The sequence below is a fragment of the Aquila chrysaetos genome, chromosome 3 (genome assembly GCF_900496995.4).
Source record: "Aquila chrysaetos chrysaetos chromosome 3, bAquChr1.4, whole genome shotgun sequence".
Classification (NCBI taxonomy): domain Eukaryota; kingdom Metazoa; phylum Chordata; class Aves; order Accipitriformes; family Accipitridae; genus Aquila; species Aquila chrysaetos.
In genome coordinates, this window is record NC_044006.1 from 16848173 (window position 1) to 16863258 (window position 15086).

Here is a 15086-nt window from a genome sequence, read left to right on the forward strand (position 1 = left end):
TCGGGACTGGGGGAACAAGAATTGAAACCTGTTGGAGGTTGCCTTGGTCCTGAAGAAAAGGGAAGTAGAGTGTGGGGAGACTGGTTCCTGGGCTGTGCTGAGAGGGTGTGGAGGTGGTGTGGAGGTGGCCTGATGCCAGACAGGGAAAGTGGTACAGCAGTTTGCGCTTTCTGATGGGCCCAGAGTCAAATAACTGCAGTGGTGATGCAAGGATGTGGAAAGTCACAGGGGAGGGATGTTGGGGATGATGGGGCTGTGATCTCCCCTGTCGGTCCTTACCATGGTGGGGAGAGGAAGCTGCTCTGTGGTTGGCAAGTCTGACCACTTCTCAGTCTGCCTATGCAGCAGTTGTTGGGCAGTGGCTCACCTTGGCTCCTCCACTCTCCCTGCACCATGGATGGGACTTATCCTGAGGCTCTCGACCAGTTTGCCTGGCAGTCACAGCCCCTGTCTTTGCCGGGGTAGCTTGTGTCTGCTTGGCACCTGGTGCAAAGAGAGAAGTTTTGAACTATCCTGTCTTATGAAGTTGATTTATTTTTCTTCTACCCAAATGTCTTTTTCCCCCCTTGCCAAGAAAGCTGTCTGATCAGCAGCAATTAGCAAAGCAAACTGCAGTAATGACCTTTATAGTGTGTTCTGTGCTGTCTCTCTGAATGCCCTCAAGAAGAATGCACCAGATGTTTGGGGGTTTCTGCTCTGCAGAGATAGGGCCAGGACACGACAAAGTGCAGCAAAAGATGCACAGGAGGGGCTGTGCTAGGCAGGCAGTAATGGTCATTCTGCTGAACTTCACCTGGCAGGCGGTAATGGTCACTGCTGAACTTCATCTGGGGCAGACCTTCACGTGCATAGCCTCTGCAAGCAGTGATCCTAACACTGGTCGGCAGACCAGATGTGGGCTGTGGGACCAGCACCAGGGTCTCCCAGCAAGGCTGGGAAACTTGGAGCTCAGCAGCTGACTGTGCCTTTTCAACTGCAATAGGCTCTGCAAGCCCCCATGGCTGTCCAAGCTCTTTCGATGATTTGATCTCTGCTCTTCTTGTCTTACTGCTGTTCAACAGCACATCCAGGAAAACACTGGACTCTGGTACTGCTTTCCCATCCATCATCAATGATTCTCTTTTCATTTGCTTTTTGGCCTTCACCTTTTAATCCAGCTGTCTCCTGCCTTACAAATGTTTTTTCCTCAATTACTTACACCACGCTGCAGGGCTGGCTCCATTCATCTCAGGAGCACGATGAAGCTGTGCACTCAGCCAGGGCTTTGCTAGCTGAGTGCACAAGATCCTGCACCAGGAGCTGCCCCCTGTGTTGTCAGTCCCCGCTTACGCCAAACAGATTGCACCGGCATGAGGGGTGGCTCCACTCTGTGCTTTCACCACTGACCACATCCCAGGTGGCTTCTGCCCATCTGACACACGGGTCCTCCACGTGCAAACCTAGTGTGGGAGCAGATTGCTTTCCTCAGCCTTCAACAGATGATGCAGGTTGACACTTCTTATTCCCTTCCTCTCCCCTGGTGCTGGTGTGGGGATTACCTCTAAAGGGACATGCGGAGGAAAAGGTACCTGGCTTTCTTGGAGGAGCAAGTTGTGTCTGCTTTGCTGCAGGAGCTGTCAAGCTCCAATCCCATCCATGGGGCATGGGTCAGGGTTGGAGATCACCCAGGTGGTGATGGCTCTCAGTGAATGCCTCTGAAGGAGGAGCAGAGCTCTGCAGATTGTATGTTGCCTCTGGCCCCGCATTCAGGAGGCAGAAGAAGGACTTCGCAGAGGAGGGAATCCAGTGTCAGCTTGGGGCTGAAGTGCAGTCAGAGCTGGGAGGTACCAGATCCCCTTACTGGAATGAGGGACTATGGGGAGAGATCCCACCCTGCTCCAAGGTCTCCTGATAAGGACTGTGCTGTCCTTGTTCCCCCTTGGGATTTCAGGCTCCTGATACAAGCTTTTGGAGTGATCCTCTGTGTCCTATGCCCTGCCCTCCTTAGACCTCCCCCATCTCCTGCACTGAGGGGGCTGCAGGCATGGAAAGACAGGTCATGTTAGAAGGGACGTGCTGAGCTGCTCTCAGGTGCCAGGGCATGCCACAGCCAGCTCTGCTGTGCTGCTTCCCAGACTAGGGACCAGCACAGACCATTCCTGCATGAAGGCTGCTTTATCCCCACTTCTTAATGCTCTTATCTTGAAGGCTCTCCTCAGATTAAAGCCCAGGCAGTCAGTTCCCTCCCTGGATTTATTGCAATGCAGTTTTCTTCCTCTAATCCGATCAGAGTGTAAGCTGCTCTTTTCAAAGTGCATGGGGAGGACAGATGTGCATGTCACTGGTGTGGTTAGCCAGTCTGACAGAAAGCAGCGGGAAGGTGCCCTGTTCTTTAGCTTTGTGGCACATCTGACTGTTTTCATGGCTTAAACCCCATTTTTTCTCCAAGCCTCTGAGAGCAGCTGTGATGTCTCAAGTGCACCAACAGTCATAAGGCAAAAGGTTTGCTTTGGAGCAGGGTGAGTTGCTCACCATGCTGGAGTCTGTTGACCTTCCTGGACACCCTCATCAAGCTGGAGCCCAGTCTTTGGTGTCTGACAGCTATGGAGATCCTGGAGTTAGGGAAACAGTGCTGTCCATTTCAACAGGACCACAGCAGGAGTTCAGGTGACACCTGAGGATTTGACCTCAGCAGTGTGACTGCCACCCAGTCATGGTGGACTGTTTTTTCCTGATGAGCTCATGAGTCCATGGCCATGCTTGGAGCAGGTCTGGAGAAGCCAGGGATGGACATGCATCCCTGCCGAGTTCCTTCTTTGGCTCTGCCTCTTGCTCTGCTGCGGGATGGGGGAGCTGAGACCACTCTTCTCTGCATGGCTGGTTCCCTGCAAGGGCTTTACCAGTCCTTCTGATGGGTGCGACGTGGGTCAGCCCCACTCAGTGTGTGTTCCCAAGGAAGGCAGGGGCACATGGGGAGCCAGGGAGGGCTGGTGGAGAGGAGTGCCTGTGGGAGATGCTGGGTATGAATGTGCTCTGAACTTGATAGGTAGTGACATATCTGGGGTCTGGGGACTTTGGAGCAGAAGTATCTCTGCTGGATCCCTCCCTCACTGAGTGGGCCTGAAGGGACCTGGGGCAGGGGAAGACTGGAGGAGGATGACTCTTTTGTGATGGGGAAGGGACTGGGGTTAATCCATGTATCTCTGGGCTCACACTCGTCTTTGTCCTCCTCAGCCCAAGGAGCACGGTCACAGAGCTGCCACCTGGCTCTGCCCACCCTGCAGCCAATGCATGGACCACCAACGTCCTCCAGCTCGTGAATGACAGCAGCATCCTGGCAGAAGGGTCACCTCGGAGAGCAGCATCTGGACTGTGAGTGCTCCGGGCACCGCGGGCAGGGCAGGGCTGAGGCAGGACCCCCACAGGTCATGGTCCTGCTCCATGGGGTTTCCTTGGGGCAAAAGGCAAGAGGAGCCTGTGGGTGTTGGAAAGCTGTGGGCTTCTCCTCTCTTGGGATGCTGTTGCCCTGTGAGGCGAAAAGAGAGCCTGAGCGCCGAGCGGCAGCAAAGGAGGAGAGGTACTGCTGGCAGGGTAGGGGGAGATGGAGGGGCTGTCTGGGGTGCACAGGTGAGCTGATATGAGGTCCTGGCATGGCCCCAGTGGCCTGGGGCAGAGGGTGGCTGGAGGATTCTGTTACGGGTCTGGGGGCAGGGAGAGCTGTGACGGTGTCTGCTCTGGGTGATGGCTGTGATGCTGGGCAGTGGCTGGAGCAATGCCAGAGCACGGGAGCATCCAGGCTCCTGCTGTGGCTGTGGGGCAGAGCCCATGGAGACCAGGCAGGCCGTGAGCCAAGTGGCAAGCAGACCCAGGAGGCACCTACACCCTCCAGGTGTAGGTGCAGTGGGGTCTGTGGGGCTGCCCCTCACCATGGTTTGCTTTCTGCTCTCTGCTGTTAGCTTGTGACCATGAGTTCAGCTACACATGTGGTGGTCCCCAAGGTCCCTGACTCACTGTGGGCTAGGTGGGCAAGAGGAGGGTGCAGACGCTTGACCCCCTCCAGTGAGCCAGAGAAGGAGGCTTCTGCAGGGAATGGCTGCAGCCCTCTCAAGCACATGGAAAGCCTGTATTTCTCCCCCAAGGAGAGAGACGAGCTTGTGCAAAGGGCAGGGCTCTGGATTCAAGCAGTGTTGCCACAGCTGCTAAGGTCCTTTGGGAAGGAACTTGTTCTGAAAGCAGCAGATACTTGAGAGGCGGTGAATAGGCAGAGCCTACCTATGGTGGAATAAATCACATGCCTTCCCTATGTCAGGAAAGATCTTCTGCCATCTCCCAGGATGTGACACTGGCTCCATCAGCAGCTCAGCCAAACCTAAATATTCAAAAGGTCTTGATTTGGCCTCTGAAAGGGAGAAGATGATCATAAAATCCAGTAAGCATCAAGACTATGTCAGGGGATTTTTCTTTCACAGCCCTGGAGCTTTGGTCAATAGCAAGCAGCTGTGGACCCCAAGGGGTGGGGCTGGTGGGGTGCAGGGGCTGGTGTGGGTGCCCTGTCCTGGCCCTGATGCCACTTAGAAGTAAATAACAGCTCCTCTAAAGAGCACAGGCTGCCAGAGAGCTCATGACCCTTACAGCATGTGGCTTTCTCAGTACAGCAGCTACTAAAACGCTTCTTTGAATTGTTGTCACAGGAAAATCCATGATGTTTTTTAACCAAGTTGATCTTTTTCCTCCCCCTTTGGGCCAAAAAAAGAGTCTTTGTAGGCTTCTGGGGTCATTAAGAAAGAAGAGGCATGTGGTTTTCTGCAGGCTGGCATACATAGAGGTTTCTCCTTAACGTCGAGGCTCTGGCAAGTAGTGCAGAGGTCTCAAGGAGATTTGGCGATGAGGATGGAGGTTGGGCATACATGCATGGAGGGATGGGCTGTGCACCTGGGATGGATACTGTGTTGGATTGAGGATTAAGGTCATGCACAACCGCAACCTCATCCCCTTCTGCACTGCAGAAAAGGCCTTCTCCAGCCTCCTTCCTGAACAGCACATTCACAAACAGCAAACCCTACCAATGCAAACTGAACACGTGGTTTGGTGATGATTGAGACACAGCAACGCTCCAGGCAGCTCCCACACACTGTAGTGCCAAGAACAGGGAAAGGGCCAGAAGGAAATTAAATCAGATGGGCTTGGGTACTTCCTGGATGTTACATCCAGGAGGATGGGAGAGACAAAGTTTGGTGTATGATTTGGGAAGGGAGACCTGAGAGCAAGTGGTCACAGTCCCCATGTGGCACAAAGGTGGATGGTTGCATGGGGGACAGTTATGTCCTTAGGATAGGAGAAACCACTGGGAACCCTGGGTGTTAGGAGGCCTCCACACCAGGGGGACTGCCTCTCTCCCACGGGACCTGCATGGCACAGTGAGAGCACTAGCCCTGGTCCCCTGCTGTGAAAGCACTGGGCAGCAGGGCCCTAGCTGGCTGGCCTCCCCGCTTCCCCACTCCCCGGCAATCACCCATCTGTCTCTTTCCCTTAATTGCAGTTGCTTGATTTCTCTCTGGGTTCTTTTTTTAATGTAGGTGACACATGTTTGGTTCGAAGCACTTAATTACCTCTTGGGATGCATTTCATTTATTCATTAAGATAGAAATTGGAGTTGTCAGGTTTGCTTTATTTTGCTATTTTTTTTCCTTCTTTTTTCCCTTCTCTATTTTGTAAGGAAAGGGTGACGAAAAAAATCCACATCCACCTCCAGCATGTGTGTACCCAACCTCTCTCCTCTGTGCCTCCCAGGCTCTCCTGTAGCTCCTGAGCAGAGGAGCGGTGATGGGGAGGAATGGTCCTCCCTGGCAGTCTGTTGGCACACTGTAGCTCCTTGGAAACTGGAAGGTGAATCACAGTGCCGGTGCCAAGCTCAGCTCCCAGACTGCCATGGGAGATGCTGGGAGGCGAGAGCCATGTGCCAGGTGCTGTGGCACAGGACAGGAGTGCTTGAAATACCGGGGGCTTGCAGCCTGACCCCCTGTGCCCAGGCAACCATGGTGCTGCCTGCAGTGGGCTGCTGAGCGGGCAGCGGGGGACAAGCCATGCCTCAGGCTGCCTGGTGCCCTCAGCCCCTGCCTGGCAAGCTGGGGAACCTGTGTCATGGGGGCAGAGACAGTCCTGGTTCTTCCTCTCTGTCCTGGATGTGAGAGAAGAAAAGCCCTGGCGAGGTCTTTGCTTGTGTTCCTGTGAGGCTCGAGGGTCCGGGTCAAGGATGTGCTCCTGTCCTGCTTGTGTGACTGGAAGATACCTGCCACGCTGGTATGGTGGTAGACTCCACGGCAGCAGGTTGGGATGCTGCAGCTGCACAGTGTGTAGGTCTGCGGGTGGGGGTGCCAGCATGTAGCATGTGATGTCCCAGGAGGCGGGTGGCAGAGCTCAGGACAGCCTGGCTGGGGGGATGCATAGCTGCACTGCTGGATTGGCTTCCTGCCTTCTTTATAGCATGGCCAGGCAGTGGGTTGGCATCCAGGGTGATGATTCAGTGATGCTCAGGAGAGAGGAGCAGTGGGCATCTCACTATTGCTACAGCTGCCCTTCCCGTTGTGAAGGACACATCACAGGAGGAGAACATAGTGGTGGGATGCATGGTGCTTCATTGGTACAAGCCACCTCTAGTGCCTCTGCCCTCCCATGTTGTGAGGCAGGCTGGAAATAAAGGGCCAGCCTCTACCTGCGCCTCTTCCCAGAACAAAGGTGCCCCCTCATCACCAGGCCAGGCTAGCAGCCTTGGCTGGGTTTTGCAGCTGGTCATTCTCCCCAAACCTGGAGAGGACACTTGTGCACAGCCAGGCCTGGTGCGAGCCCACTCCCAGCCAAGCTCGCTCTGAGCAACCCTTGGCACAACATTCACGTGCAGGTGGAGATGGAGCCACTGAGCAGGACCCAGAGCTGCTCTCCTCCATCTGCTCGCTCAGTGCCAAGGAGGCCAAACCTCTCCTGGCACCCATCTGAGAGCAGCTGGATGCTTCAGCACCTTCAAGACAGGATTTTGCTCATGGCTGTCTTAAGCAGGGACCTTCTTGCAGTTTCTGCACAAGGTGCTCAGCGAAACGTGTCTTCAGAAAGGGTACTTGGGTCCTTATCACTAGTCAGGACTTCTGCTTTCATAACCTTTCTTGAAAGTACTTGAAAATGCAGGTGTGACTGCCTGTCCCTTGCCACATGTCTCATCAAGACTCTGGTCTCACTCTGCATTTGCGTTTCTGCCCAGGGAATTTGGAACCAAAACAACCCCTTCCACCAGAGATGTGGCTGTATCGCAGTAATCCTCCTGCTGCCTATCAGTTGCGAGAAACCAGTAACTCAAATTAACTGAAGAGAGAAAGAAGACTTGCACTAGAAGCCCCCCATCCCTTTGCTGCCTTGTGTCTGTGCACAGAGACTTCTAGGATGGTCGCTGTCTATGCTGGGTAATTGCATAAACCACCCTGTGCTCTGACTTTGGGTCTGGAGGTGAAAAGGGGCCCAGGCTGGGCAAGGCAGGGGAGCAGGGATGTATTTGCTGTGCTCCTGCAAGGATTCACCCGTGTGGCTGGAGGGAGCTGCTGGCCTGCGGGAGAGGGATGGCAGAGCCTTTGTGTACTGTGGGAGAGAATCTGAGATTAAAAACTAAGGAGTGAGACTGATTAAAGATCGCAGAGCTCTCAGAAGAGGCAGCTGAGGACTTCTTACTCCTAATGGCCTTCTTTTGTATGTTGAAGAGAAGCTTAATCTGAGGCTCCAGTGTTGCTTATTGACATGTGCTGCAGGCAGAGCCAGCAAATGGGACCAGGATTACTCCAGGGCTTGGTTCAAAGTCAGGGTCCAGCATGTTTGGGAAGGACTAGGGGCCTGCTCCCCTACAAAGTCTTGCTTCCTTGAGTACAGAAAGAGGTGGTGGAAGAGGATGGGATGGCGAGTATTTACACTGTTCAGCCCAACCGCTGGCCCATACCCTCTAGGTTTCCTCCTGAGAGGAACATATTCCCTGAGCACACCTGTAACGAAGCATGGCTGAGGACCCGTCTTTCCCAAAGTGTTTGGCGCAGCCCGGAGCACTGGTGTTTCTGTAGGGGTGAGGTTTGGCTGGGGGAGGGTGCTCTGAGCTGATGTTCATCCTGGAGAATTGCTAGCACAGGACAACAGGAATAACATGGAACCATGAAACCTAGCACCTGACTTGCAGGCTGCAGCCCTGCTTTCAAAGGGAAGAGGTCTGGCCTGCTTGCAGAGTCAGCTTCCACATTTGTACGTGATGAGCTTGTGGGATTGTTTTGGTTTTTACATATCGAAGGCCACTGGTGGAGGCACCTGCACTCCTTCTGGAAGCTTGCTTGCTTAGAGACAGAATAAAAGCAAGGGACGGACTTTAACGCTTGGTGTCTGTTGCCCCAGGCCACATGTTTTCAAAGCAGTGTTGGTGCCCAGACCTCTGCAGATACATCTTCTGGCTAGCACAAAAATAGAGTATACCTTCTTCCCTGTCGAGAAACCCACAGACACATACTGGAGCTAATAAATGGAGATCCTAATAGTCACCTGGCTACCTTCCTTAATAAACAGCAATCCAGACAGCTAATGGATTTGGATTTTGTGTGGATAAAAGAGAAAACTATGGAAGGACAGATGGCCAGGTGGACAGATAAATGGATGAATGGTTTGTTCTAAAAAGTTGAGCTGAATAAATTCAGAGAGGTGAACAGGTGGATGCTGTGGTGGGGAGGATGGGACTGCAGAGGCAGACCTGGAGGGGTAGCTTGGCCAAGGGCAGGTGGGTCTGGTACCTCCTGGCTCCGCACGTCCCCATGGTTCTTCTTGTCAGAAGCCTTGGTGCAAGAAATCCACCCTAGGTCCCTGCCCCAGCGACGGCTTTCTGCTGCCGGGGATTGCTGTCCCTTTTTTTAGGGGTTTCTGTTTATATCCTTTCCTTTCTCCTCCGAAGTTCTCATCAGCATGAACAGTCCCATTAGGAACAAGTGGACTGGGCCAAGAGCACAGGCATTTTCTGTTCCTTGGCAAGAGCCCTCCCGAGAGCATGACCTCCCTCACTCCATCCCTCTTTGCTTGGTTTCCAAGGGCCTAGAGGGAAGAAGAGTCATGGCTTTTAGAGGCAGCATGCCTTCCTTGTCAGAGGCTCCCTGGTCCAAATGGGCTCTCTCTATAGAAAGCCCCCTGCACACTTACTGAATCTCAGCTCCACAGTGCTCCTGTCCCCTTCATCACCCAGGGGCTGAGCCCCTCCAAAGGCTTGTCACCTGCAAAGGACCCTGTGGATACTGTCCCTGGACTTCCACACTCCATCAGTCCCTGAGCACCTGTGCTAAGGAGCACAAAACCAACCTCTCTCTCCCTGGATAGTGGTGCCAAATGTTGAGTAAAGTGGCTCCCAAAAACTTGGTGGTGGGGGAACTTGTGCACCAGCAAACATGGGGATTGTTTTGCTGTGGATTCCCAAAAGATCTTCATAGCCCAGTAGTGCCCTGTGTCTGGCAAGAGAACTTGTTGTTGGGTGTGTGAAGTGGGCGCTGGGTGTTGGATATATGGACCTGCATCTATAGGTTGGGATCATCAGTAACCTGACCAGCTCGCAGCATGAAATCACTCCTCTGGGAAAGGGGCAGCCACGTTCCCGGGGGCTCAGAGCACAGCCCCCTATACTGACCAGGCAGAAATGAGCAGCTTGGCCAACACCATATGCCAAAAAGGGAACAAATCCCCCCAGTCCAGTTTTTTCCCAACCTGGGTCCTCCAACTGGTCTGGCAGAGGGGCTGCACAGAAAGCACGAGGGACACTGCTGCACGCTGCCTGTGCATATGCATGGCACTAACACCCTCCCAGAAGTGCTCTGGCCCACGCTGCAAAGGGGCTGCAGCCACACGCTGTGAGCACTTTGCTCCCACCATTTCTCACAGCTCCAGACCTGGAAGCCTTTTTCCCTCTGCTTTCTCCTCCTCTCCTCCTGCTTCCCAGGTTTGAAGAGAGAGCTCAGCGGGGACTATCTGTGCCAGAGACAAGCACAGGAAAATGTTCCTGCTCCCAGCCAGGCTGTCTGCTTGGGAAGCTTTAGCTTTATCTACAGAGCCAGGATCTCCCAGGGCCAGCTCCAGGACCTGCCTTGGGCAGGAGAAGGAGCAGGTGCTGTTCTGGACCCCTTTGCTCTCTCTCCAGAGTGGTTGTTTTCCTTCCAAGCAGCACTGCAGCACTCGAATAAGAAGGGATTTGCAATGCAGAGAAAAACCTCCCACCCGCCACTCAGCAAGCAGCCTGTGGGCTGAGAGCAGAGCTGGGAGCAGCTGTGCCACTTTGCTTTAACTGCTTGGGCTCAACAGTCTTCCTGCTTGTGCCCTGTGGGGTTGGCCACCTTACAGCATGTTCTGGGTCAGTTCCTGGCTCTGGGACCCAGAGCCTGCCAGGTAGGCTTATGGAAATTCCTCCTGGGACCCTCTGAGGCAGTGTGCCCTGGAGGGTGGAACACTGCCTACGGATCATGGAGAAGATGATGCTCTGCTCTTGGCTGGTTTGGGGCTTGCTGCCTCCTTGCAACATGCTTTATTTTCCCAGTCTGCTGAGCAGGGACAGGACTGCTGGCTTCACTTTGTGCCTTCCTTGGAGTCGGGGGCATGAAAAGCACTCTAGAGGAGGTAGAAGCAGATGTAAGACAGTGAGATTTTTGTGTCTGTGATCCAGCAGATCAGCAGAAAGTGGGGGGACATTTTGGCAATGGGGCACCAGAGAGAGGGCCTGGAGGACTCCGAGGTGTCCCAGGTTAGTCCTGCACCAGAAGGGAGGACACCGCTCCTGGTCTAGGCATACTTTGCTTTCTTGCTGGGAAAATGAGGTGGAAGGGACAGTGTGTGCTTGGTCTTGGCTGTCCCCCCATACTGAACTGACAGAAATTCAAGCAGACTAGGTGGGAGGGGGCACTATCTCCAGATTTGGAAACCGGTGCTGACCACACGTCCTCTCCTGGGAAGGCCACCATGCTCTCTGCTCCCTGGGGAAGCTTTAGTGTTACCTACAGAGAGAAGGAAATGCCCTGCCGGGCACAGAGTAGCTACTTGTGCCCTTCTCAGTCTCTCAGTGGGGCAGGAAAGGTTTGGGTGATCCCAAGGTCATCCCTTCATTGGGGCTGTGATAAGGGACATCACAGTGCTGCTGCTTTGCACTTTGGGCTGCTGACCCTGCCTCCAGCCTGGAAAAAGTGAGCTGTGGTGGCTTACATTGCTTCCTCCCAGACTGAGGGTAAACCTGGGGATGATCTGCAGGGAAGTGATGTAGTTACTTGGCTCCAGGTGCCCCTGAGCCCAGGTGGGACAGGCATAATTTCTGTGGCACTGACTAATGAGCACATGCCCATCTCTGGTCCCACCCTCATTTCCCCAATACCCAGCTGAATGCGGGGCCTGAATCCCATCTCTGGACAGTGGGAGCACTTCTCTTTCCCAAGCTGTCATGCTCCACTGTCACCTTGAAGAGTCAGAGCGTGGCCGGCAAGGCACCCACTGCTGGCAGCTGGGAGCACTGGAGTCCCAGCTGCTGAAGACACTGAAGGAAACAAGCCATACCATGAAAGCCCAGGGGGTTTACCTTCCAGGAGCTAAAAGGGCTTTCACTGCTCCCCTCTTGGTTTGCAAACAGCTGCTGGGTTGCTTTTGCCCCTCTGTACTGGGGTGTGCTGGGTTTCTGGGTGTGCTGGGTTTCTGGGTGAGCTGGGAAGAGGGCAGCTGAGGATGGGCTGGCTCAGTGCAGCAGGGTCTGCATGGCTGCGATTAGGGGGATGCCATCTAGCCTCTGGCAGGGAGATGGTTCCTCCTTGAGAGGCTCTGCCCTGAACAGGCAGGTGCTGCACTGGAGAGGGGATGGTCTGAGATCATTGTTTTTTGCCAGAGTAAAAGGGAGAAGGAAAGTCTGCTGCCTCCCCAGGGTAGAGTTGCAGGAAGGGAGGAGTTGCTCTGGCTTGCAAGGGGAGGCAGGAGACCCCCAGCCTCTGGAGAGCTGGGATCACCTGGGACCTCACTGGAGAGATGTGTTTTCTTCCTTAGAGCACAACTGTCAATGGAAAAGTCTCAGCACAGACTTCAGTGCTCAGAAACACTGTGGGCTGGGACATTTTGGGGAAGATTTTTAGCTGCAGCAAAGAAATTTGGCAGGTTGGAAGCAATCTAATCATCCTCCTCCCATATGCTTGGTTCTATTTAAAAGGGAGCATGTACCCGATTCCTTCCGACCAGCACGGTGACATTTCCAGAGTGCGTTTGGAAATAAATTTGGCATCCGCTGTCAAAATCTCAGATTGAGCCCAGTGTGGCTAATTTGGGCTCTCAATGCCTTTGCCTCTGCAGAGCACTTTTCCCTGCTGACAGATCCTAAAGGCAGCAATAGCAGGGTTTGCTTCCTGCAGCTGGGATGGCGCAGGCACCAGCCAGGCTTTGAGGGCTGAAAGGCACAAGTGATTTGGTTACCGGCTGGTTGCTCAAGCCCCTTTTCAACAACTGCTAAAGCTGAGGAGGCCGTTCCCAGATGGGTGGTAGCTATGTGCCTGGCTCTCCTGAGCTGCTCTCTTCCCAGCACGGAGGCAGAAGGAGCTGCGGATGCTCGGGCTCATCTTGCCAGCCTTCCGGGAGAGATAAGGCATTCTCTTTCCCCTTGCTTACTAACAGAACACCCATTCTCCTCCAAGCTCTCTGCTCACCAGAAACCTCTCTGAAAACAGTCCTACAACCTCCCACCCAGTGCCCTGCCCAGCCCAGGGGTGACGAGCTGTGGAGGGGCATTTAGAGTCTTCCTCACCTTCCCTCTCCCATTACACACCAGCCACCTGAATGTCTGAGGTGATGCCCCAGCAAGGTGGGAGCAATGTCGTACACAGCAGCGCTGCCCCACGCTGTGCTGGGTGGTGTGCGCAGGCGTAATGAAGCCCATCTCCAGCTGTCCACAGGTGAAAAATGGCAGGGAAGTGGATGCTGCTTGTACCTCCCTTGTGTGAACATGTGTCTGGTGGCCGGGCAGGCTGGCAGGCCCATCTCCATCCTACAGACGCGTCTCTGCTCTCCCCAGATAGGTGAGCATGGCTCTTTACATCCAAGTTTTTGCCCCCTGCCTGCAGCCACCCCTTGCTCCCTCACCTTGAGGCCATGGGTGAGATGGAGACCAGCCAGTGCTCCCAAGGGGAACACGGGGCTCTGGGGCTGTGCTGCACACCTGGTGACTGTCACTGACGGTGACAGCAAGGGGCAGTGCCAGGCAGGTGGGAGGATGTTTGGAGGGGAGTGTTACTGAGATGCTGCACACACACGAGGTTCGGTGTCATGTCAGCCTGTCTCAGCATGTTAGGTTGGGGTAGATGGACTGTATCTAGAAATGAGACCAGGTGCCGCATCTCTGACCAGGAGCTGTTCCCTCCCCTCACCCAGAATCCCAATTCCTCCTTGGTCCCCCTGGCCCTGCCGAGCCCTGCCCTGCCCATCACTCTGACCCAAAATGCTGCAGGCTGTGGGTGCACGGAGGTGTGAGCGCACACGGACACCCATCCAAGGGGACAGTCTTCCTCCCTTCCTCTTTCTTCACGCTGGTTTTGGTCTCCCCCAGTGCTGCAAAAGGGGATTGGGGTGAGGGTGGAAGAGTAAAGTGGGTTGAAAGCATATGGTCGGATTAATGCTTTATCTCTGCCTCCTAGCTATACATGTGTTCCTTCTCTGCCTTTGCCATTAGCTTCGTTAGCACCGCTGGAGTGGTGGATTAAATCCAGTGAGCTGTGCAATGAACCTCATTGCTTGAGTCAGTTTTAAGGATTATGGTGAATTATGTAGATCAGAATCAGACAGCAATCCAGGCATGGCCCAATGTCTCGAGGGGGTGACAGGGCTGTAGCTTTGCCATTCAGGAGGTTTGCTGTGATCTAATTAGATGTTCAAACAGACCCTTCTGGCCACAGCTCTGCAAATGCCTGCCCACATTTACCACTCCCCTCTGTGCACTCAACTTTGCTCAGTCTTTGTAAACAGCAAGGTCTGGGCTAGGCTTGGGGACAGAAGGGCGAAGGATATGTTGTGATTAGTGCCCAGATGGCAGAGGGTCCTGGAGCCATGGAGGGAGGGAAGGAAATAAAGGTAGGAAATGAACAGAGCTCTCTTGGTACCAGGTAGGAGGTAGAACCTGATGTCTCCCTCTGCCCAGGCTGAGCAATGGGGGGTTGCAGGACTTGCCTGGGTGCAGGCTGCACCTCTGCTCCCCACTGTGCAGTGCCATGCAGCCAGCTGGCCAGGCAGGGGCAATGCACTGCTGCAGACATGCAGCTCCGCACTGCTCCCGCTGGACTGGGAGCAGGCTCCCTGCTCTCAGGTGTGAGCTTTGACTGGGGCAGAGGAGGACCCGAGGGTGAAAAAGGCAGGATCCCTCATTGCAGGGAAGAGGTGGAGCTTCTCCCATGGTCCTGATCTAGATCCACTGACAGACACAGTCTTTCTGTGCCTTCCTGGTCCAGTTCAGACATGCTGCCTGCTGTCTGCACCTCCACGGTGCTCACTTCTCACTGACAGGGCAGACATACATGGTATTTTTGCCCTGGCTCTCTCTTTAAGCCCGTTTGCTTCTCCATTGCTGGGCAGTGATATGAAGTGCACTATGCATTGGCAGTAAAAGCCCAGAAGAAGCCCAACTCACAGCAGTGCCCTGACTGAAGTCCCATGGCCCTGAGTGCAGGTGAGCACGCTGTGCTGAGCCTTGGGGAGGGCTCACCAGTGGCCAGCACCCTCTTGCCAGCACCCTGGGTATGCTCAGTGCAGAGGAGTCAGGGAGGTGTGCTGAAAGGTCCTTCCCAGGGCTGGGGCTGTAGCACATAACCAGTGCTGCTGAGCCAAATGCCAGGGTGGGCTGGAAGAGGGAGGTTTCTGATGTTGGCTAGGTTTGGTTTTCCTTGGCTGAGGTGAGCATCATGCTGGCCTCCTGCCAGGCACACCAAAGGGCTCCTGCCTGTGCCTCAGGGCTTGAGATCAAGTTAAAACATTCTTGATCCAGGAGACATCTGGACAGGCCCCCGTCCTGCTCCTCCAGGCTGATGTCAGCTGGGGAAGACTGGGCAGACTGC

The 15086-nt window shown here is 54.4% G+C and overlaps 1 protein-coding gene across 4 annotated transcripts in view; it reads left to right on the top strand.

Annotated features, from left to right (window-relative positions):
- Window positions 1-15086, top strand: part of DLGAP4 (DLG associated protein 4) — a 177660-nt gene that overhangs the window by 23941 nt on the left and 138633 nt on the right. For all 4 annotated transcript variants that reach the window (XM_030010511.2, XM_030010508.2, XM_030010509.2 and 1 more), the window contains exon 2: window positions 3214-3351. Coding sequence is in view for 3 of the 4 variants with exons in the window: in XM_030010508.2 (XP_029866368.1) it covers window positions 3300-3351 (52 nt within the window). In the remaining variant the exon portion in view is untranslated. The remainder of the gene's footprint in view (window positions 1-3213; window positions 3352-15086) is intronic.